At 41.4% G+C, this 24,815-nt stretch overlaps 1 protein-coding gene across 13 annotated transcripts in view; it reads right to left on the bottom strand.

The window, feature by feature from the left end:
• The window catches only part of PTPRK (protein tyrosine phosphatase receptor type K), a 503,420-nt gene extending 479,625 nt beyond the window's left edge, over positions 1-23,795 (bottom strand). For 8 of the 13 annotated variants that reach the window (XM_023651053.2, XM_023651052.2, XM_023651049.2 and 5 more), the window contains exon 1: positions 23,343-23,795. In XM_023651053.2, the coding sequence (XP_023506821.1) occupies positions 23,343-23,439 (97 nt within the window). In that variant the 5' untranslated portion in view covers positions 23,440-23,795. The remainder of the gene's footprint in view (positions 1-23,342) is intronic. The other 5 variants (XM_070223790.1, XM_070223793.1, XM_070223788.1 and 2 more) reach the window with 2 other exon arrangements.
• Positions 23,796-24,815: the final 1,020 nt, after the last annotated feature.

The following is a 24,815-nucleotide window of genomic DNA, read 5'->3' on the forward strand; positions in this document are numbered from 1 at the left end:
GGTAAATGTCATAATTCAACCCACGTGCTTACAAAGCACCTCTCATCTTTTCCTCTCACCGAGTCCCCACAAATCAATCAGCAAGCCCTATCGTTCCTACCTTCGAAATACGTGTTGGCTTCTCTCCCACCCTACCCTCATCCAGACTACCGGCATCCCTCACTTACGTTACAAAGAGGTCCTCCTAACTGGTCTCACCAAAATCCACATGGCCCCCTCCAAACCATTTTTCACACGGTGCTCAGAATGATCCTTATAAGGCTAGACTGTAAGGACCCTGATGTAAAGGACCACGCGTCAGTCCCTAAAGCACGCCACAGTAATGGAGCTCAATGTATACTTAAAGAGGCAGTGAGTGCCCCCAGAACCTTGGGAGAAGAAGCAGGCCTAACGAGGCAGTCTCATCCTAGGGTCCAGCAACGTGCGAGGCTGAACAAACCTTTTCCTAGATCTTGAGGTGGAAAGGAGGACAGACAGACAGGGTGCTAGTCCTAAGACCCTATCCAGTAGTAAAATGGAAAACAGAATATTAATAACGAAATTTTGTCTATGATTGTTATATACTTTATCTATTAAGGAATTTATCATACAATTTATATGTTGACAATTTCTAGGTATACGCGATACGTACAATTAGTATTCAATAAAAGACTATTCTTAAATATACAAATATTAAGCCAAAATGAAGTAAGATATTTAATTTAGCATCTTGGGATCTGAGACCAGGTCAAGATTTAATCCTTACATGTCCTGTCCTAGAGGATCAGAAAGACAGCAATCTTCGAAAGTATGTAACTTCCTTCAGCTTCACCATTAGTAACAACACATACAGCCTTTAAAATTATTACCATCCTGTGAAATTCATTATCTTCTAAGGAAATAAACATTGAATAAACCAATTCTCACTGCTTCCAGATTTACAGAAAGCGTAAATGTCACACAAGGTGTGATGATGAACTAATGATGATGTAATGTGACATTTTCAGGTGTGGTTTGTGGAATTGTTCTCATTTTATAATAAAAATTTTTATAAACAGAGAAGACTATAGTTTCCCTCAGAAAATTTTACTCAGAATACGTTTATAGTGCTTGCAGCACAGTAAACTAAAGAAGGCCAAGCTGGCTCGGAAATGAGTAACACATTATAGGGAACAAACATTAGGTTAGTTATAAACTAAAAAGGGCAACGTCCAAAAAGGATAGCAAAATAACACTATGCCACAGCCCTCCCACATACACAACAGGATGTGAGCAATCACGTGGCCTTCTATCAATTGTTAGAATTGGAGATGACTGAGTCTATACTACCAGCTGTCCAAAGTAAGTGTTCACTTCAGAGGGACAAAAGAAACAAGCTAAGGGCCAGTCACTAGCAGAACACTAATCTTAATATTAATAGTTTTAAGATGCGAAGGAATGAGGAAAATAACATTAAAGTAAGCTCTCTTTCTTAAATATTTTTAATTAATTATCCCTGGCTTTGCACTGAAAAAATAGTACTTTTAACACAAACTAGACAGAAATAAAATTGCTCTAAATACTTGAGATTTTCATCTTGCTCTGAAATGAGTAAATGTAAAATTTCAGACTTAAGTAAACATCAAAACAAGAGTCGTACACTGAAATATGTCGGCTTTCTTGTTTTAACTGAATTCTTCCCATTTCCCCTCCTTTATGTCTTACTCCATCACTCTTACACATTCCCTCTCAGTGTTAACTCATCCATATTTTGATGAGCCCTGTTCTGTTAGTTCCAATCTGAAGTTTAAGTGATTATCACTTATCAGAAAGGTTCTTCTTTTCTCTTTCTATTAGATGTAGCTAACTCATAAACAGTAAAATCTCATTAACTGGAAGTGGAGTAAGGGGATTTTGTGAATCATTTTAAGATCTGAATTGCAGGACACTCTAAAAGAACATGCTTCTTACACTTTGAAGTATTTTTTCTAACAATAAGTTTTTTAACATAGTGACTAAGGTAAGTCCTCTAGAGAATTTTTCTCATGAATAGGTATGGATGCTGTGTTATTAGCATACGAACTGTTTATATCTGAAGTGTGAAAAAGTAAAACAATTAGTTCTCTTAGGAACTGTAAATAAACCTCCTGAAACTGTACTCACTCTATTTCCTTAACACTCACTCTCTTTCTGTCAAGTTGTTAACAGATAAATCACAGCCTAGCTTCCATTCCAAGGACCCCAACTTCCAAACTGTGGACAGTTCCCAGTTTCAAAACAGGCAGTCTTCCCAACCTGGGCTCCTGGATGGGGAGGGGCCTCCAGCCCTGTCCCTTCCAGCAGGAGCCCAGGGAATCTACATTTGGGCTATATTCCTTTGAGAAACCTCAGCACTGGGTACTATGTTGCTCTTCCTGCCCGCTTAACCTGACCAGCTCCCTCCAAGCCATGGAGGAGAGATTTGCTCAGTTCAATAAACAACACTTGGCAAAGAGCCTTCCTCCACCTAATTTGCATCCCAATATCCTCCTCTGCTTTTAGTAAGACTAGACTCAGGGACTGATGGAGAACAGAGGCATCAATGCTCCTCTGTCCAGATAACTGCCTCTTCCTCTAACCACTGCGAAATACGTTTAATTATGATACTGTTCATAACTCTAAGCCTTCAGGATGTATACTGCAATATGAAGTTATGCCATACTGACAAACAAAAGGCAAAATATGTAGATTTTTATCAATATATTCTGGAATTAGGCCACAACATAAGTATGGAATAAAAACAAATATCTTAACAAGAAGTTTCGCTAGATGGCCACATAGATAGAAAGATCTATGACTGAGAGAAAGAATAATAGAAACATAGAAGACAGCTACTTTTATTCACTGAAATACCTCAACTCACAATTTTTACAATCAATTGGAGGGTTTGTGGTCCTGTTTTGTTCCTTTGTTGTTGTTTTTCTTTAAGTCTTGGATATCTTTTTACTCAGAATTTTTTAGATGTTCCATTGAGTATACTATTGGTATTTGAAATTTTTTTTAAAAATCAAGTTTTATTTACAGTGTTATTTTTCTTTTATAATCAAGATGCAAGTTTATTTGAAGACAAACGTGAATAATGAGTTTGTACAGGTATGTCCAAAGTACATTTGCCTTCTGTGGTTGTGTCAAGAGCAACACCAAAATAGGAAAAGTAAATATAAATAAAAACCATAGCTTCTTCATTCAGCACCACATCTTGTCATAAACAAGAAACAAAAAACTACTCAACAGGAGGGATCTCTACTCATGAAACAGAATTGTAGACTTTTGAGTTGGAAAAATACTTCAAAAGGCACTTAATCCAACTATTTCCAGTCAAACCTGGTATCAACTAGTGTTTGAAGAGCCAAAGAGTAAGTCGTTGTAATAATCACACATTTGTACAGATCTTTCAAGGGTGGAAAAGCATATTCACACCAATTACTTTATTCGATCCTTACAACCCTGTAAATAGTTAGGGTAATGGTGGCGCTGTCCCCAAACTGAAGATAAGGAAACGGGCACGGGGAAATTAAATCCCTCACTCACAAATTAAGCAAACCCTGTGCTCTTTATAGTCTACCAGAAGTGGAAGAGCATAATAAAGAATGACCTTGGAGTTTATCAATTGTGTGACCTTGGGCCCATCACAGACCTTGGGTTACTTCAGAGGATTGTAGTGAGCATTACTGTATATGAAAAAGTATAGTGGCTTTCCCACTTTTTGTCAGACCCATAGTGAGAAATTCATTTCACATTGTGACTCAGTACACAGAGACATAAAGATGTATAAATCTATTTAATTAAAACCAAACTGTCATGAAACAATACTTCCTCTATGAGACGCAAGCTTGCTTTTATTATTGCTATTCTTATATTCTCTTCTAATTCATGTTTTTTTAAGCTGCTACCTACTGAATTGAAATCAGTACTCACAAAATCAGTGGTTACATGCACTTTGAAAATACTGAGCTGATGTTTATAAAGTATTTAGTCAGTGCTAGATCCAGTGAACACTAAAATGTTAGCTATTGAAGATAATTTTTTCGGGGTGGGGGGGAGGGCTGAGGAAAATTGGTCCTGAGCTAACATCTGTTGCCAATCTCCCTCTTTTTGCTTGAGGAAGATTGTCCCTGAGCTAACATCCACGCCAATCTTCCTCTATTTTATACGTGGAACACCTGCCACATCATGGCTTGAGGAGCAGTATGTAGGTCCATGCCCAGGATCCGAACCCACGAACCCTGGGCTACCGAAGCAGAGTGCGTGAACTTAACCACTATGCCAACAGTCTGGCCCCTGAAGATGATATCTTTAAAACTAAATGTCACTATAGGCCAGTGGACCTAAAACATTAAAAAAAGGGTATATTTTTTGCCGTTGAAATGACAGTCGAGACAAGACATATAAACAGCCCAGAGAAATATATACCAATGACTCCAGCTTCTGATCCACAACCAGGTAAAACCCTGATGCCCAGGCATTGTTGTGTCATGTCATCGGGCTTCAATGAAGAAGTGGGTAAATACAGTGAGAAATGAATTACAGATCTTCATCAGGCCCTGCTGAATAAACAGTGTTGAGATACAAAGTAATATAAAGTAGAAGTTGTCTGTCAGAAACAGGTGCTCTAAAATGGGTTGTCCTGCGTAATATGATCATGTGATTAATTCAGAATTGAGGGAAGATTCTTTCATTTTAATCACTGTGGCCACTATTGGTCAGCTTTCCAGCCTTATGAATTACAATATACCTAGCATAATTAAATCTTTGATTACAATTAGCTAATTCAGCCATCACTCTGAATATCAATTAATTCCTATAGTATTGTAGGCATAAAGGTAAGAGACTGACTTTAAAGTCTGCTGATTCCAGGTTATACAGCAGAAAGTGATTTTATAAAGTAAATCCCTAAGAGTTTATATTAACATACGCCTCTTTCCTATAACCATGTAAGTGCAGAAAACACAAAGTCCAGTCAACTTAGTACTACACCTTTATGAATACTGAGTAATATCTGTCACTACCACTTTTCCCACTTGGGTTTCTTCAAGGAAGTGAGACCAGCAATTGAGAAGAATTAAATCCACATTCTGTTTTGAACACACTGGGAAAATTTTATTATGGAATCTAGTTTTAAGTTGTGAAGTTTGGAATGCTTCCAAATTCTTGAAATTGTTCTTATATGAACAATATCAGGGAAGACAGATTTCTTTTTCCAGATATGAGATGAAAGATTTTATGTAAGATATACAGAGAGAAATCATACAGAGAAATCCATTTTGCCAAAATAAGTCACTTGGGGACTGTCAGCACTTTGTCACATATTACTAAATTCAATGAACACACACACACACACACCCTCCTACTAAAAGGAAGAAATATATATATATGTACAACATATTCACAATCTGCCAATTTCAAAAAATACCTTACAACATACTCTGAAGTGTGAATATCGTTTATGAGGCATAGGAATTTTCATCTAGCACTGCAGGATTAACCTACAGGACATTTTTTAGAACATGGAATATTCTTGTCTTATGCAAATAAGGATTATAGAAGCAGGTGTTAAAACAACATTCCACTTGTATGTGACATTAGGATAGATTAAATAATGAAAAACTTTTTTAAACCAAGTAAAATAGTCAGAAGTAACTTTAGCTAACTGTAGAATTCAGTGGAAAATAATAATAAAAGATCATTAATGTAAAGCAGAATGGGATGCAAATCCATTCACTTTCAGTGACGCGTTTATTCTTCCAATATTTCTAAATAACTCAAATGCTGGCTGCTCTTGTGGGCCACAGGCAGGACGTTACTACAAGGATTATAAAATAATTTTCAAGCTATATTGGCTGGAAAAACACCACCTACTGTGTAATATTCTGGAAAAGATGGTGCTTAGCATGAAAATGTACACAATTCAAAGGCATTTAAGAGCTTACTCTTTAAGTAGACTTAACAGGACTCTAAGTTAACAGTCCTTGAAGAGAGCTGGACTACTGACACCAATACCTACAACCAACAATATTCACCCTGTGCAGTGAGGAAACTTGAGGTAAGCAGAAAGCCAGTCTTCTTGGGACTTTTCCTGAGATTAGGCTCCATGGCAGATGCTCCAAAAGCCTCTGACATCAGCATTTTATAACAATGAACCCAAGCCTTGTTGATAACTAAGTCTTTGCTAATGGGTTTCAAGATGGACTAGTCTTTCTCACATTAAATTATGCTCTTTGAGGAGAGTGTTACAGAAAGACCCCATAATTAAAGAGGAGTCACTCCCTGGGCCCCTCACACCCACATCCAAGATTATAATGCATCGGGTGGTGTGCTGGAGCAAGCCTAGACCAGCACCTGACAGCCAATTGCTAAAATCTTCAGCACTTTTGTAAGCCAATTGTCAATCACAACCATTTTTAAAAATTAAATTACAGAAACTTACATTTGAATAAATTATATTTAAAACACAGGTATTAACTCAAAACTCATCACTTCCTAATTATTTTACTACTCTTATATTACATTTATGTTTTGAGGTTATTTACTTCTCTTGTATCTGTATGGTGGAAATACTAAACAAAGGTGTGCTATTATGCATCTCTTCCCAACTCTATGTTCAGGGATGTCACAGTGGTAATGTGAAATCAGCCACAGTGGGATTGTTTACACAGTGGAAATGGGCAAATGCTAAAAACTGAATATGGGGGCGGTCTGTTTTGTGAGAATCGATTGTTAAACATTTACCACCATCACCATTACTTCCTCATTTTTCCATGAGCATTGTGTGCCAATTCTTGGGAAATTTGCCATTGATGGCCTTCTGCTCCAGAAAGGCCTAACAAATCACCCTAGAAGTCAGTGACTGTCCTTTCTCCGTGTCCTGATGGCACTCTCTCATTGTTCCTCCCACTCTGAATTATAACATTTATTTCTAGATCCCCCAATGAGTCTATGAGGTCCTTGGGTGCAGAGGCTTAATCAACTTTTCCATCTTTTTGCCCTCTGTGCTAAATGCACTGCCAGGCACTAAATGGAGAGCCATTAAATACCTGGTGAATTTAACCAAATTAACATGAAAGGAGTGAGACAAGCTCTGCCATACACATCTTATTGAAAGAAGAGGCCACTAGCTCACCGGCTCTCTACCAGGGATTCCAATCAATCACATGAATGCACAAATCAATGCTGCCTGCCCTGACAAGGTATTGCCAGAAAGAAAGGGCTAATAATTTAGACTGGTATCACCTATTTTAACAAGCTCGAAAGGATATTACATTTGACATGCTGTCATTAAAGTTCCAGTCCACTGCCATAATGTACAGAATAGATATATCCTTTTTGTCAGTGCTCACATCAAAGACAGTGCTCGATGAAACTGTAATCCCCACAATAGATGGGGATGTCAACAACAACAAAAGTCTCCACCTCAAAGGAGGCCTCTCACTGCTTTCAAGGCATTGACACCTGAAAAGGTAAATGCTGATATGTCATCCTGCCCCTCCCATTTCTCCTCTCCTTTACTTGACTATATTTGAAAGCAACCGGAGACACCTTAATAAAATTACATGCCTTTCTAAAATGCGTTAGCAACTGGGGAAGTTTGTGGTACAATTATGAACGAGTGATGGGGCTGGACAGAGTGCTTCTGCCTCCTGGTATCCCAACTCCCAACTGTGAGCAAACTGCTGAGAGACCAGAAAAGATCTTAAATGGATACTTACATGAACAGCACGTTAACTGCGGAAAATCCTGTACCTAAGCTAAGAAGTGAAAAACAGCCCTCCACGCAATTCCCAGGCCTCACTTGGGATCTGCATTCCTGACAGGAAGGGGCCAGAAAAGGACAAGATCTGATCTGCAGGATCTAGGTGACTTTGCCTTAAAAGGGAGGACTCAGAACCCCTGGCTTCTTCGGGAGGTATCTGCTCTAATATTGCCTGGTTCAGGGCTTCTCCAACTGCCTCATGAAAACACACTGGAAGTCACAGTTTGAACCACACTGGGTAGAATTTATAGTTCCTGTATATATTGTTATATTTAAGTATACTGTCTGTTATATAGTGTTTTCATTCCATAATAGGTCTGACATTCTCAATTAATCTTTTTCTGATTGAGTATCCTTTAGATATTTGTCGTGACATATAAGGGCCAGTGTGCTTTCCAAACAATAACTGGGTCACAATTCTGGAGCCCAAAACAAGCAGTCCAGGTTTTCATCCCCTGTTTCGAATGGTTCCATAATTAAATTTACATGTGCTACAGAAGTTTGTTTTTTTTATTGCTCCTTCATATTAAGACTATGAACCTGTTCAAACAGTGTACCAAAATGCAGCATCTTAAGAAACGGACTCCTTAAAGGGAGAAGAGCATATGAAGACACTTGCTGCCACCACAATCACAAAGAACTATGTCATGGGAGCATCCAGTCAGGATACAAAATGGCATTATTATGGTAAATTGAATATTATAAGCGCGTTTATTTCAGCAAGATTCAAACCTTCAGTGCAAAGAGTTTCTTTGATACAAAAGCTGACAGAAATTTTTAATTACATCTGGAGAACAAATAATTTCAGAAGTATAACATGGAAAAGGAAAGTGTGTTTCAACTAAAGCTAGAAGACATACATCAAGAAAGAGAATGAGTACACGAAATGGAAAGCCTGAATCAAACCTGAAATCTTCATTGAAGCTTAGAGAAGTTTAGGCTTTCCTCTGAATTGACTGGCGTAAAAGATGACATGCATGAAGCCATATTAAAATAGAGCCAGAGCAGCCATGTCAGAGGAATTGGCTTGCACGTCTTGTTTTCTTTACCTTCCAAGCTGGACCAAACCACCAACATTCCAAGAAGTCAGTAAGAATGAGAATATCCTGTTTATAAGGACTGATAAAATTGGACTTTGCTGATGACCGAATCACTAAACAATCTATGAAGTACACACCTAGCCTTACCTCATCTAGCACCAATGAACTCTTCTTTAATGCAACTTACCTCATCTTCCCCTCTTCTTCCCATAACAACTCTGAGCCTTTCTCCTGTAATCAGGACACGATTTGAGTTTCCATCTGAATCTGTGCTCCCCGAATTGCAATTCTTTGATCCCAAATACCTTGCCTCTAACTGGTTTCTGTTTTTGTAGGTTGACACTGGCCAGGGAGCAACTGTGCAAGTGAGCTAACAGTTGTCAAAAGTTTAGGCAGCCCCATGCTCTGTACACAGGACTCTAAAATGGCTTTACCTTGTTGATAGTGGCTTGAAAAAGTCTTTGGGTTTAAATGGATTTGAAACTAACTGGGCTAAGGAAGAAAAGAAAACAAAAACACGTTATCTAGAATTCATAGGCAAATGGACGTTCTAAATGCCAGTACCGCGTTTACTCGCTGGGTGTCAAATGCAAATAGAGCAGTGCAAATATCCTTTTCTCACCCTATAACCTTTGGGGAAACAACATTCTTTAGGAGCTAAGGAGGTCTCTCTTCTGCTTAATTCTAACGATCTGATTTCTAAATCTGAGTGCTACTCCGAGACAGGACATTAGTCTCATGGGGACGGACACTTCTTGAAGGTGGTTTGTTCTCACTCCTCAACTTTCTGGTCAATTCCCATTTTAATCTTATTCCCAAATTAGAGTTTTCATATTTTATCTGAGATTGAATCTCTCCAGGGGGTAAAAACTTTCATGAATGCCCAAAATCTCCCACCTCCTCCAACCTACCTAAGAAACGTTAAATGCATTTTCCAAAGATTTTTTTAGGTATTTTATACCTAAAACTTGATGCTTTTGGCACATTCACCTGAGCTCCCCCACCCATCACTTTTCTGGATGTTTTGTTTTGTCTTGTCTTTCATCCTAAGATTCTGATTCTTAGGAATCAATGTAAAATTGCCTCGTTTCCATAAACATTCAATTATATTCTTTACAGTGCTTGCTGTGGTGTGTTGACTGTAGGCAAATGGGCAGCCGGTTATTTCTCCAGCAAAAATGGGTTTATTTAGGATTAGCAAAGAATTGCAATTCAGAGTATGCAACCGTGGCGAGCCAAGTGCAAGTCTCCAGCAGCAAGAAAAGAAACTCTTTTTTACAGGGGAAGAGGAAGTTGGGAGGGCTGTTGTCAACAAAGAATCGATCGGAGGAATTAAGAGTTTGAAGGACAGGGGCTTTTCACTGGCCCTGTTGTGACAGTCTCTCATTGGCTGAGCTTCCTGCTTGTCAAGAAGAGGAGGTCTTTCTTCTTCCTGTTTGGCTCTGCTATGGAAGGTAGGATGTGAGAGCTCCCCCTTTTGGCATCCCAACTCCATCTTAATGAGGTTTCTGTTTATTAATTTCCACAGGTCTTTGTTAATCAACATATTGAGTTGATTTATTTCAGGCTTCCTATTTCTACTCTCTGCTGGTTTTATTTTAAAGTAAAAGATAATGCAGTTAGAAATTTTAGGAGATAACAGCATGGGATTAGATATTTTGCAAACACCGGTTAATTTAGTCCAGTAATAATGATGATGATGACAATAAAAGCTAAAGCGAATGAATTTTATTAGTGTGCCAGGCACTCTTTGAAGCACTTTAACTCAGTATTCCTCAAAACAAACGTCTGGGATAGGTTCCTGGATAATCCCATTTTATAGATGTGGAAACCGAAGGGAAGTGGTTAGGTCACAGAGCAAGAAAACAGTGGAATCAGTATTCATGCTCAGGCAGTCAGGTTCCAAAATCTGTGATCTTAAACCTTATGTTATACAGTCTATGAGTGCCCTTTGCTTAAACATAAAGGAGGCAACAAAATGTTAGTGATTCGAATAAAGCAAAATAGTTTTCTAAATTTCTACTTCCGAAGCTTTCATCTATGTAATTCGGCACTTGATTTTGCTTAGAAAAAATTTACGCTTCTCCAAAATTACTTTTCTTCTTCATTCACACCCTGCAAGTCATGTGGGCCTCCCTTAATAGAGATTTTCAAAATCTCGATTTTCTAGCAGGGCAATGGGCGTATTTAAATGACAACACCATTGCTTCCCTCAAAATGAATGACCAAAGCCCCAGGAACAGAACTTGCTCTGCTTCTGGGATGAGGTACTGGGGCAGTTCAGGGATGGTCATGGCCTATGCTCATTCCCGGCCGCCAGGCCTCTCTGTTGGCCTCTGGTCTCCCTCTCTAGGGCCTGCCCACTGCTCAGAACAACTCGCTCCGCTGAAACCGCTGTTGAGGCAACAGTGGCAGTTGATGAGCAGCTGTAGGTCACAGCAAATATGAATGCAGCCAAACCACCACGGCCTCTGCGTAAGAACGTTCAGATTGTGAATGCACCTTCACATGCACTGTCCTCTATGAGGATGCCCCCAACCTTCCTGCTCCTGCTCCCAGAGGGAGAGTCAGTGACTGAGCTTCCAGAAAACAAACATGCTCTCTCTTTTACCCGACTTGTTTATACACTTCCGATTACTCAACTTTTGGGAAATTCCACTTGGTGGAATTTTACTATCGTTGTGGCAAATTTTTACATAATTCTTTTCTGGTAGGCTCCTAGGTTTTTGTGTGTAGACTCAAGGATGCGGAAGGAGGGCTGACCCACTGCATTCTCCCAGGCAAGGTCTAAAGTGGACCAGCAAATTGTGAGAGACAGACTGGGCTTTGAGACTTGCCAAGCCACAGGGGGATGGTCAGTTACAAAATAACCTCAGGCTTCCCCCGTGAATTACTACATGTGAAGCTATGCAAAGATTACTGTTCTTCAATAAACTCACATATGCTCCCACAGCACAGGGACAATACCTGGCCTACCTGCCAGCATACCCAGGACCTGATGCAGCCTTGTCACGTAGTAGATGCTCAAAGATACATGGAGTCAAAGAATAAACAAAGGGATACAAACCTTGACAGAATCATGCTCTCACCAACTAGGCAAACCAGCTCAGACAGCAAAAGCATTTTTTCTCTCTTCATGAAAATATTCAAAAAGAAAATCAATACAAACAACTTGCTATATGTGATCTCAGTCCTTAAACAGATGTTTAAAAACTGACAGTAAAAATATTTTATAATCACATATTTTTTATTAACGTATCTGGTGAGAATACAAAACCTATTTTGTAGCATTACAGAGAAAAATTTACTTAAATATATAAGAAATACATATATGTGAAAATGAATTTGGGGGGCTACATTTTATGATACATAACAAGATTACCCACTATTCACAAGATCCTTACTGACTCTTCTTTATCATATCACTTTCCTCAAAAACTTCAATATGCAAACAACTCAGATAAGCAGTGCATAACTTAGATGTGCAAACAGATATCTACTGTTTTCATTTTTCATTCTTCAGCATATACTTTGTGCCTTCAGCAACAATAAATTTCCTTATTATCAAAGTTTATAGTCCCAAAAAAATAATTTACATTTTTATGGTAGTTTACCATTATAAAAGTACTTTCACATATTTTACTAATCTTACCTTTAAAAGTGTCCTATTGAGTAACTAGAGAAGATATTAAAATCACTCTTCATTGTAATAGTCCCGTTTTAGTGATAAGGAAATTAAGGATCAAGCAGAAAATAATTACCTCCAAATCTCAGAGCCAGAAAGTGACAGAGTGAAGACGGGGACAACACAGTCTTAGAGCAAGCCCCATGCTCTGTGCACTAAAACGGTTTCATACATGGATCTCCAAAGAAGCCTTCTGCTCTCTCTGAAGCAGGAGGCTGCCAACCCCTGCACCTCATCTATTCCCTAAGTACTTAAATGTGAGTTTGGATGAAGGGGCAATAATGTGTCGAGGCCAGACAGCCCTCTGCTTCAACTAGCCAGGTTGTCAGACAAATTATTACAACTTAGTCATTCAGGAGTCACACTTATCACACCTGATAAGGATATAATAAGGGGTAAAAAAGAGTCACAGAGAAAGCAGGCAAAACACAGGGAAGAAAATCATTATTCATTAAGTTCTTTAAGATAAGAAACAAAGGCTGTGAAAAGAAGCCCCAGTGACAGAAGGAAGCATGCTCTACTCAGCAAGCCTTCCTCCACACTCGATGCCTGCACCCTACATGCCTCGTCCACACCCGCTGCCTGCATCCTACATGCCGGGCCAGCTCTGGCCAGAGAAGCGCCATCCACAACCGTGAAAGGGCTTGGGGATGACACTCTGGTCTAAACTGGCACAGCCACATTTGCGCCCCTGGTCCTCAGTCACACCCAGCTCTGGGCCACTGGCAGAAACATGGTATCTAATACCAGTCCGCTATCCCTCACGTGAGAGGAGGAGGTTGCTACTGCCCTGCCTTTTAGTCATTATTCAGTACCTTCTTACAACAACTCTTTCGAATACCCTGTGTTGCTCAGGTTTGTATTATAAAGTTAGGCAGCAGAGCCGAGAAGATCAAAATGATAAACAAGTTCACCTTCACCTCCTTTGAGTTTTTCGAAATTACCTTCCAAAGAGTGAAGAGTGACTAGGTTTTATCCTCTGTATCAATCAGTATCATTTATCACAGTGTGACTTACCCTTTGGCTTCTATTAAAAATAAATGCATACGTGCAAATACCTATTCATGCACATATATATATACATAAATCCTGTAGGACAGCTGGGAACCAAGCAGTTGTGGAAGATGGTCTCTTTTAGTCTCAGCTATATTAATTACTATCACCTTATATTTGGATTACTGATCTAACTAAAGCTAATCATTAAGTCAGCTTTGCATTTGGAAACATTCTTTTAGAACTACAGAATACAAACCAAAATAATTAAATAAAACTTGAAATAATTATCTATATAAATCACTGTTAAGCAAACGACATATATGTTATAAAAAACAGTGACCTATAAATCAAAATCTTGAGTTTGAGTTCAAGTTCTTCCAGGCTGTATGACTCTGGGCAAGTTTACTGAATGAAGGGATATTCATTTCCAAGGTCCCTTTCAGCACACAAAGTTCTATGAATTTTTAACGTTGGACTTTTTCGATACTGAGGCAAAGAGAATAAAATAATGAAAATAATAAAATTATGTTTTAAAGCAGGGCTTAAAGGGAAAACCAAAAAAGAAACACTCCCTAAATTATGATCGGCTGATGTGCAATGCACACAACCCTGCCAGGCACAAGTTGCCTCTTTCCTCCCTTCTTCCTCCAACTCCTTCATCTTAGACATGAGGGCTTAGACCACCAAGTCTTCCTGGAGTTCCCACCTATATTGGTCCAGAGCTGGGAACCGTCTCATCCAAGTGTCTCTTCCTTACCATCTCCTTTCTTCCCCCTCAGAAGGATTATAAATACACACAGGTGCACGCTGCTCTTTCTGTGCTTTTACCGCACCTGAGTTTCATCTGGAACAACTACACTGTAGTTTGGCTCCCTTTTGAGAACCCGTGCCCCTACTGTTGACAACTGATCAGTACACGTGACCTGGGTGGGGATGCGGGGCTGATCCCATAATCCTAGTGGACCAAGCCAATCAGGGCACTTACTGCCCCTCAGTCAGAGCCTTTGATTCAGGGGCTGGACACATGATTCACCGGATCCAATCAGAGTGAATCTCAGGGCCTTTTCAGGTGCAACCAGCACATAAGATCACATTTTCCTAATAGACCCGAACTGGAATCTTATGATGTGGCAGCTGCCAAAGCCACCTCGCCTCCACACGGAGCCTAAAAATGAAGCTCCTTGAACACCCCAGAGCTAAGCTGAGCAGACAGAGAGATCATATCCCAAAGGAATTGTGCGAACTCCTAAAGGAAGCGCCACCTGAACTGTCAGCTAGGAGAGACAATAAATTCTGCTTTTGTTGCAACCAGTCTGGGCTGCACTTTCTGCCAATATGCAACCAAAAAGAATGTCTAATGACTACACATATGTGTCTCTATTTAATAACGAATCTTGGCTCTGGTAGTTCCTCACACCACCACCCGAGGAAAGTTGTTACTTAACCTTTTGGACCTCCGTTTATAAAATGGAGATGATTCCAATCTTAAAGGATTATTGTGAGCATTTAAAATTATGTCAAACATTGATCATAAGGCCTGGCAGGTTGCAGGAATTCAGTAAATGGCAGCTCCCATTGTTGTTTTTGCAATTGCTTTGGGGAAATCTCCCCTCTCCAATGTGCGAGAGAATAAACGAGCCTGTTTATTGCTGACAAGAATAAAAGTAGAACTAGCACAAAAGGCAAACTCTAGAAATTGGAGTAAAATTGGAAAAAGCGAGGAGTCAAAGCCTTCGGACTCTGAAGCTCTTGAAGATACACGGAAGTACCTTTCAGAGTTTCTCGCCATCTCCAAGTTCTCCTCCAACACTGATCTGTCTCCAATTAAACCTCTTCTTAAATGCCAGTGTGTCAAATAACCATGGAAATCATTAATCCAGCAACTATGGTTTTTGTAATTCAAACAGTTTAGGTTAAGCAGACTTTCATTTACAGTCAAATGAGCACAGAATTCTGCTGTGTAACACCACAAACTCCAGCTCCCAGTATCACACAACACAACCAACTATTATGGGTTAACACTAATTTATACTTCTCGTTTTTCATTAGTCTCTGCCATAACCATGTCATTATGCCAGTATTTTCTGAATTGCCAGTCAATGGCAAGAACCAATCTAGCAGTCGTGATTTAATCAGAGACTTCAGTGTTGAAACAGCCAGCAAAAGTAGACACATTTAGAATAGTAAATGGGTAACAAAACACACTTACAGGCTCATTAATAAGAAGGCAATTAGGTCTTCTGGGAAAATTCATTTTCTAAAAGAATGCTAAAGCAAGCTATAAAATGCAAGTAAAATTGTGTTTTGACATGAATAGTGTACACTGTCTGTTACATCATAATTTTTCTCTTGGGAAACTGACAAGACTATCTGTTCTTAAATATGAGCAAGAAAGATACTAAAAAGAACACCAGTGATATTTAATGCATTCTACCTAACTCCCATTCATTAAATTTGATTGTCCCATAAATGAGCTCCTTATTACAGAGATCCTTAAATTACACGTAGGAGAAAAAGAGAAATGTAAAACGAGAAACTGCTGCTACTAGCAATGTCAGAGGGAATACTGTTTCCTGTATCAACATATCAATATACTAAGTAAAAATGACTTGGCATATATCACGTTCAATTCCTCATACGTTTATCTTTAAATCTTCTTAGACAGCATGTTCATAACCAAAACTACTTAGCCTATTTTTATTGTCTTACGAAAATATTTCTTTCAAAATTGTCTGAGTAGGTATTCTTTAAAAAAATTTGAACAGTGTTGTTTTGATGTGTCTGAGTTGTTAAATTATAATTAAGTAAATACTGATCAGAAATACAATTCCAGGGAAATTTGTTTTCATGTTGTAATTAATCCTTTTGCAATACTTTTACAATTCTACAGTAAAGTGCATGTGGAAAAACATTTCAAACCATGCTTTCTTCGTCCTAGAACAGTGTTTCTCAAAATTAAATGTTCAAGCAAATCACTGGGGATTATATTAAGCGGCAGATTCTGAGTCAGAAGGTCTGTGGTGGGCTCTGACAGGTGATCACAAGATCATCACAAGTTCCCAGGTGATGCTGATGCCGGTGGTCCATGGACCACAATTCACGTGGCAAAATTCTAGGGCACCTTGCAGTTGATGAATCCAATGACCTCGCAGCAATCAGCCATCAACCCCTAGGTGGGCAGTGAGGACCCTAGAAAGGCTTCCTCTCTACTCTTGAATTTGCGGAATGACCTAAGGCGAATCACATCACAGAGCTGTGGCCAGTCTGCCAGTTAAGCAGCTGCTAGGTCACCCCACCACCGGACAAGGATTAGGGGAATTTCTGTAGCTGGTCAGCTGCTGCCCTGGGGAGGGTTTGGAGAATCAGCCTACAAGCAGCTGGTTAAGGAGCGGCTGCATTGACAAGGGTTTATATAAATAGACACCAATCTGGAGGAAGATTTATTATTTTCCTATTAAAAGTATAGTAGAGTCCAATATATTATATAGCGTATACTTTATTTTCCCTTTCAGTTTCTTCATCTATGAAATAGACAAAATAATTATCTATTTTCAATACTCCTTCCAGAATATAAGTATAGGAGTTTGATCCCATCTGCAGATGTCCTTAGCTTCCTTCTCACCTGAACCTTTTAAATATCAAGTTCTAACATTGTTGGGGCCCACTCGGTGGCATAGTGGTTAAGTTTGCACACTCCACTTCCACAGCCTGGGGTTCGCAGTTTCGGATCCTGGGCGTTGACCCAGCTCCACTCGTCAAGCCACACTGTGGTGGCATCCCATATAAAATAGAGGAAGATTGGCACAGATATTAGCTCAGGGCTAATCTTCCTCACAAAAAAAAAAAGGTGTATCATTGTTAAGATGTGAGTATATGTGGTCCATGGACCAAAATTCAAGTAGCAAAATTCAAGGGCACCTTGAAGTTAACGAATCCAGTGACCATGAGGCAACCAGCCATCAACTCCTAGGTGGGTAGTGAGGGCCCTAGAAAGACTTCCCCTCTCTACTCTTGAATTTGCTGATACAAATTTACATATTTATATCTTTACATACCTACTTCTTTCAGCCTTCCCAACAAAATAAATGCAAACTATAACTCCACTAGACACTATTTTATTTGGCTTTATTTCTGAGTTCCTCTTATGAAAATAATTCCTAGAATGACACCTGTAGAAGGAATCAGCCAGCACCGCCCTGTTCATCACTTTTATTAACAGAACTCTACAATCATATTAAGTGGAAACACAGATAATTTCATTCAGGAGTACTTAATTTGCTCCTAAAACAATTGTAAGTGACAAAATAAGCCACTTGTAATTTTTATGGATTATCAACACACAGAAGAGAATGCCAAAAAATTCAACCAGAGTTAAGTGGGGAAATGGCACTGTTCCACAAAAGGATCAATGTGATCCTTACATCAGGCCCAATGTTTTCCCAGAACCTCAACAATCTGCAAAACCTCATAAAACTAAGTTTATTTAATTATGTAAGCTCAGTATTTATTACTAAAATATTAACTACAAATCAAAAGAATTCCCACAAGAATACCACAGGAAAATAAACATACATCTCACAACAGAATCTTCATGGGACTAATAAAATCTTTTATGTGGAACTATGTTTCTTTAAGAGCATTTTTCATATAAACACATTCCCACTGCGAGGGAGTCTGAAGTTTGTAAGCCATCTACCTCCAGAGTTCTCACTGATATCAAACATTCAAATATAATTTTTTTAAGTGTTCCAAAGCATAGATGTATTAACTTCTCCCACTTATCTTAAAATATCAGGCAATAAGGTACCCAAGTTTTTTCTACCACATTTACAAAAAGGAACTTAAAGTCTCTCTTCCACTCAGAGATATGTAAGCAGAAACAAACAAATATTCCGGACATTAAAAGATTACTTCATGGATTTGCGAGTCTGTTCCTGGCTTCAAGTGAAAAAAAAATTAGCCTGAGTGATGTACTCACTCACTTACTTTGTCATCAAACATCATTTGAAGACATATCATGAACTAATAAAATACCATTATTCAGTAACTATAACAAACAGCAGGCAGGAGTTTTGATGAAAAAACAAGTCATGTTCAAAAGCAGTTATAACCTTTTTAGACAAAGAGAAACGCTATTTGATAAAGGAACAGAAATCAGATATGATCCAAGGGTAAAGTCTGAGAGGAATACCCAAAGGAGAATCTTTACATCCACAGAAGAAGAAATGAAGGTGTTTGGACAAAGGCAAGGGCTGATTCCAATAAACAAGTCAAAAATAGGCCTTTTTTCCCTCCTTAGAAAATAAAATAAAATAAAAGATCAAACACACACACAATCCCAGTGCTCTTTGTTTTGTCTTTAAGAACAACCTGTAAACTCTCTTGATGTTTCCTGAGCGATCTTCCAGTATTCCTCTTCCTGCCTTCCATGAAGAGAAGTCAGGGTATGGGAACAGCACAGGGCAGATGAGGACAGAATTTTCCATGCCTCTGAGAAGCAGATCCATATTTAGCATGATTTGCACTGTCTTTAATACCACCTTGAGCAGACGTAGAACAGTGCACTTCCAAAGTAATAGTAGGCAACATGGTTTCTCTATAAAATAGGACCATATCACATGAACTAAATGTTTTTTAAAGACCATAAAAACATGTAGTAAATCATCATTGCTAGAAATTTGAGGTTTGCTGGGAGGATTGGCATTTGCTCTGGGTAGTGGCTGAGTCATATTTCCAGTTTTTAAGAACATGTCCAGCACCAAAAGATATCTGGCGAAAATAAAAAGGCTGTGATTTTGTGTAGATGCGTGGGGGGCTTTGTTGTTGCTGGACAGGAGCGGGAAGGAGTGTGGGAGAGGGGTGGAGTGGCAGAGGGGTTGATTTATTTTTCAAATTCACATCTATGAGCACAAAGAGAAGAGCTGTCAGCAGACAGATGCCAAAGCCCAAACAGCGGCCAGCGCTGCCTCTTCCCCTCTGGGAGGCCAGACAAAAACGACATCTTGTGATCTAGGAAAATCTACCCCTCAGATAGAAGGAGACTTGTGAGAGAAAAACCAGTCCTGGAAATGTCTGGTTACATACCATTACCAGTATTAAAATCTGGAGAGAGTCTGGCCAATCAAAACTAGAAAACTAACAGGCAAACCGTAAAACAAGCTGTCTCTGATGTATCTTCCTGGTAGGTAGCATGTATAAGAGAAATTAACTTCACATACAGAGACATCAAGGAACCAGATGCTAAGAAAGTGGCACTGCTTCGATGAGTTGCAAGGTCCTATGGGATCAAATGAGTGCACGCTTACAGTATGGCATGCCAGAAACTACATCCAAAGCAGGATCTTGAGCTGCATTTCCAGGCTCACATCACACCAGAGAGACAATAGTCCCTCTCTAGGTCATTGATAAGACTGCATCTAAAAAGCTGAATATTTTTCTCCACACTGAGATGAAAAAGCTGCACAACCAATAGTTGAACAGCCAAAGAAACTGACTAAAAACATATTTCTTGTACAATTAGAATACCAGGAATGTTAATTGTGACTCTTCCACAGGTTCAGCTCAAGGAAGGACTTAGAATAGGCAAGTAAAAAAAAATTGAAAAATAAAGGATAATTTCTTTCACTGTGCTGATAAACTTATGGTCTGGCCAAGGGAGGTTGTTCATGTTTAATAATGAATAAATGAGTGACTGGCCAAGGGAAACACACACACACAGACTCCTGAACAGCCTGGCCTCGTGAGGTGAGTGTGAAAGCAGGCACAGGAAGTCAAGGCGCTCAGCTGCCTTAATGGATGATGATTACACCCCAGACAGCTGTGTAACGCTTTACAATTTACAGTGCCAGTTGACATAAATTATTTCACACCATCCTCATAAAAACCATGTGAAGAGGTCAGGATGGGTATTATTATCCCCATTTTACAGATGAGAACGCTGAGTCTCCAAGTTACCTCATCTGTGACTCGTTTTGTCTATCATCTGAGTCCTAGCACAGAAAACTTTCTTACACGATGATATCAAGAGATGACAGCTACACAACCCAGTGAATAAACTTTAGCACATCTTTGTGCTTCTACGCCTCAGTTTCCCCAAATCTAACACAGATAGGACACTAGGGTCAGTTTAAGTGAGAGATCAAACTGAAAGAATACAAATGTAAGTTGATATTATAGGAAGTTCTAGTTTTAAAGAGGCTCACCATGCAGAATTTTTACACAAACTCCAAAAGCTAAGAAAAAAGTCACAATGATGAAAATATTCTTAAATTTGCGGTTTAAGCAAAGCAGACTGGATGAGCACATGACAAATCAAAGATCCAACACTCCTCAGTCTTTCAAAATTTGCTTTTGAAGCTTACTATATTAGGAACCACACAATATCTCAAAGTGGTAAACTGGCCTTAATGAATGTGATTTACAAGACGTATTTAACAGGATGTTTAAAAATCCTGAACATACGTTTGTTTAGGACTTCTAAATCCTTTTTACTTAAATTTCTCTAAAGAAATAAAAGTTCATCATTTTAAGTTGAACATAAGGAAAAACAGCAAGAAAGGATACACCTCCAATCTCTGAATCTCTGTCTTTGCCACAAATCTGACTGCCATAAAAGCTGATGATAGAATACCCAATGACTATGGATACCAAGAAAATGTAAATTTTTACAAAACAAACTTTCAATCTATGGAGAAAGGCAGATCCACAATCTGACGGTAAACTATAGGCATAAAAAGCATTCATTTCTGAGCATATATGTAAATGTTGAATGGCAAAATTTTGAGATCCAGTCCTGTGAGAATTGTACTTATTAGGACTGCACATTCTTTTACTTAAATAGAACACAAAGTCAAATGTTTTGCTTTGTTGCTAAATAAAAGCCAGGCATATTTGGTTAAATTACTTGGAACTGGATGGGTAAGAATACAATTGCTCATTAGAGATATCTGAACTCCTGGGATCAGAACTCATCTGCACATTTTGCTGGAGGAAACGTAATATTTGCTTGCTCATTAAAGGGTAAATAACATTTGAAAAGAGAAAAAGAAAAGTTTCTTTACTGCTAAAAATATATCCATCAGCCGTTGAGACATTAATAGTCGCCACTCTTGAATACGTGTAAGTTTAATCATGCAACTGGTAGAATTCAAACTTTCAATTAACAAACTACACGTCTTTTCAAGCGTAGCCTCTGTGCAGCGACAAACACTGTGCAGAAATCAATACCCACTCCAACTTGCCTGCATATAATGACTAACATCAAGCACGGTTCCAATACTAACGGCAGCGTATGTCAGAGATGCATGCAGTAATGCTGACGCCAGAAAGAATTGAATTAAGCATCGAATCCTTCACTGCATAGAGCTGTGGTCCTCTGCATACATCACCGATATACAAAGCTTTTCCTCTACACGCTGCATTTTGTCATCTGCCTGAGTGCACAATACACGCCGCCACCGGAGTCTGTTGTCTAACTCCTTTTATAGAGTTCTAAAGGGGGGCGAGGGAGGGAACGGAAGGGAAATAAACATTACTCCGGATCACAACAATTCGAGTTTATTTCCAGGAAACAGGGCAGCCACAATAACGAGAAAAACTGACAAGTGCAAAATAAGTTCGCTCTCCGCGTCCTGCGGCCTCAGCCAGGAGCGCGGCTGTCGCTTTCCCTGTCCTCTCCATCACCCCTCGGCCACCTCTGCGTCTCCATCTGCACCGCGCACCAAGGCAGCAGATGCGCTCACCAGCCAAGCTGAGCTGGGCGGATTGGCCAGAAAAGTTGTCAGGACCGGCGGGAGGCAGACGAGCGCCCGGGAGCCCGCTCCCCAGCGCCTACCTGGTGAAACTTCAGAGCCCCCAGAGGAGAGAAGGAAAGAAGCAACCAAGAGGAAAGATAACAAAACTGGAAGGGAACAGAGGACGGGACGGCGAGCCACGGCGCCTCATGGACTTCTCCAAGTGGCTTCATCTAGATCCCCAAGGGCTAACGGGCGAGACCGCACACATCCCTCCTTTTGGGTTCTCCTGGCGGGCGGCAGCCGTTCGCAGCCCCATCACCCAGGCCGCCTCCGGGAGTAGCTGGGGCAGCCTCCCCGCGGTTCTGCCCGAGGAGCGGGCTCCCGGCCCCGGAGTCAGGCTTCCCCAACCCGGCGCCCAGACCTCGCTGCCCAGGATGGCTCGGCGGGATCCTTAGAATCGTATTTCAAAACATCTTCCAGGTTCCGCCAACACACACGGAACCTGCTCCGTGCAGCGCCCGAACCACAGGGCAAAGCCGGGAGCAGCCCCACGCCGGGGGAGGAGAAAGGGACTGGGGGAGGGACGGGGAAGTAGTTAGACAATAGTCCGGGGAGGTTATTCCCGGGACAAAAAGCACCTGGCAAAGCGCGCCGAGGTCAGTCCCTCGGAGTCTCCACGTTTCTGACAATGGCTTCCCAGGGAAATGTTTTTGGAACGCTCTAGGAGCAGACAGCAACAAGCCCGCACCAGGAGCAACAGAGTAGCCGTCCTCGGAGTCGTAACTACTTTTTCTTTCTCTCTTGCCCAGCGCGGTGCAGCCTGCGCCCGACGCCGAGGCCACCAGCGTCCCCTAAAAGCCCTGTCCCCCATGCACCCGCACAGCTGGCCGGCCGAGCCCCGAGCGGGAGCGGAACAATGGGGAGCGAAGAGGAAAGTTACCTGCGCCAAGCCGCGCCCAGCCCCGTGCCCCGCGTCCCACCTGGCACCAACTCTGGGGACATGTCTCCCTCTGCCCCGTGCCCCCCGGGCCGCGAAAGCTGCCCCGAAATCCATGCCCCCGGCCCTGGCGAGCAGCCGCCTCCAGCCTCGCGAGCCCGGGGGCTTTCGTCGGGGCTCCGGGCGCCACCCGGCCACTCACCTGCGGAGAACTGGCCTTGGGCCGACCCGAGGAGAGGCCACGGGGACAGGAGCAGGAGCGCCACAAAAGCGGGCAGCGCCGCCGCCGCCGTATCCATGTCGACTTTGGGAGAAGTTTCCAGCCGCTTGGCAAAGAGCTGCCGGGGGGATCGCGGCGCAATCCACGACGGGGGGCGGCGGGCCGCGCGGGCCGAGGCCGGGGGGCGCCCGCCGGCGCCTGTGCCTGCTTCGCGGTCGCCCGACTACCTCTGGGGCGCCGGCGTCGCCCGCGTCGCCGGCCGGCCGCCGCGGCAGCTCTCCATGCTCGGCCGAGGCGGCTCCCGTTCGGCAAGAGTTACTTTGCTCGGGGAGGGACGGGGGCGGAGCCGCGGGTGACGTCGCGCCGCGGGCTCCGGGCGCTTCGGAGGAATGCGGGCTCGGGCGCGCCGCCGCCGCCTCCCCCGGAGAGCCGCGCGCAGCCGGGCCGCGCGCCCGCGCCCCGCGCCGCCTTTGTTCCCGCTCCCTCGGGGCACCGGCGGGAAAGGGGTCCTCGCGCCGCTGGTGGCCCGCTGCCGAGATCGGAGTTTGAGATGCGCGAGTTTGGTGCGCAGGGTGGCCCGAGCGCAGAGGACGAGCAGGGGCGTCCCGGGGCTCCGTCCCCACGGCGGAGGGCCCCCCGCGCGGCTGGCGGTAGGAAAAGGGGGAGCGCGGCAGCCTCTAAGGGGACAGCCACCTGCGCTGCAAACTCCCTGTCCTTATTCATGTCACAAGGAATGACTCCCCACCCCCATAGAAAACTTATTGTTCCTTATTCATATAAAAATAAAACTTGAACCAAAATAAACGTTCGGTAACTTTCCAGTGGGAGCAGCTGGCGTGTCTCCTTTCGGGTTTGTCGTTTGCTGAATTTTTGGATTCACTCTACTTCACCGACTTTGCTGGTTGTTCTGAAACCTTCCGGCCTCTTTGCACTTCTTCCCTCAGGAGGAAGCTCGGAACTACATCAGGGCTTCCTCTTCTTTCCCTGCACTCCGGTCTGCTGGAGGACAAGAGGGTTTTGGTTTTGTTTTCAGTATCTAATAGCTATTTAAGACAAGGATTTAACAAAAGGACTTTACCCCGACAACGAAAACAGCAAAGGATGATTTCACGCGGAGGAAAATAATGCAGTCAAGTATTTTAGTTTGCTACTTTTTCAGCAGCTTGAAGTGATTTCACCATATGCCACCCTTACTTGCTTCTGTGCAAAGACTGTATATGTAGTTCATACTTTATTCATTTTTGCAAAATATCAAGTAAAGTAGATGTGGTCATAATTGCATAACCATAATTTTTTATTCACAATTTTGACGTCATATATACAAGTCTTAGAACAATAGAATCTATTGATTGACATCTGTCAGTCACTCAGACATCTTTAGCCTTTGTAAATCAAGACAATGCAAAATTCGATTTAATATAACGTTCCCATAATTTACTGACGCATTTTTAATTG

This window comes from Equus caballus, chromosome 10 (genome assembly GCF_041296265.1).
Source record: "Equus caballus isolate H_3958 breed thoroughbred chromosome 10, TB-T2T, whole genome shotgun sequence".
In the NCBI taxonomy this organism is placed as follows: Eukaryota; Metazoa; Chordata; class Mammalia; order Perissodactyla; family Equidae; genus Equus; species Equus caballus.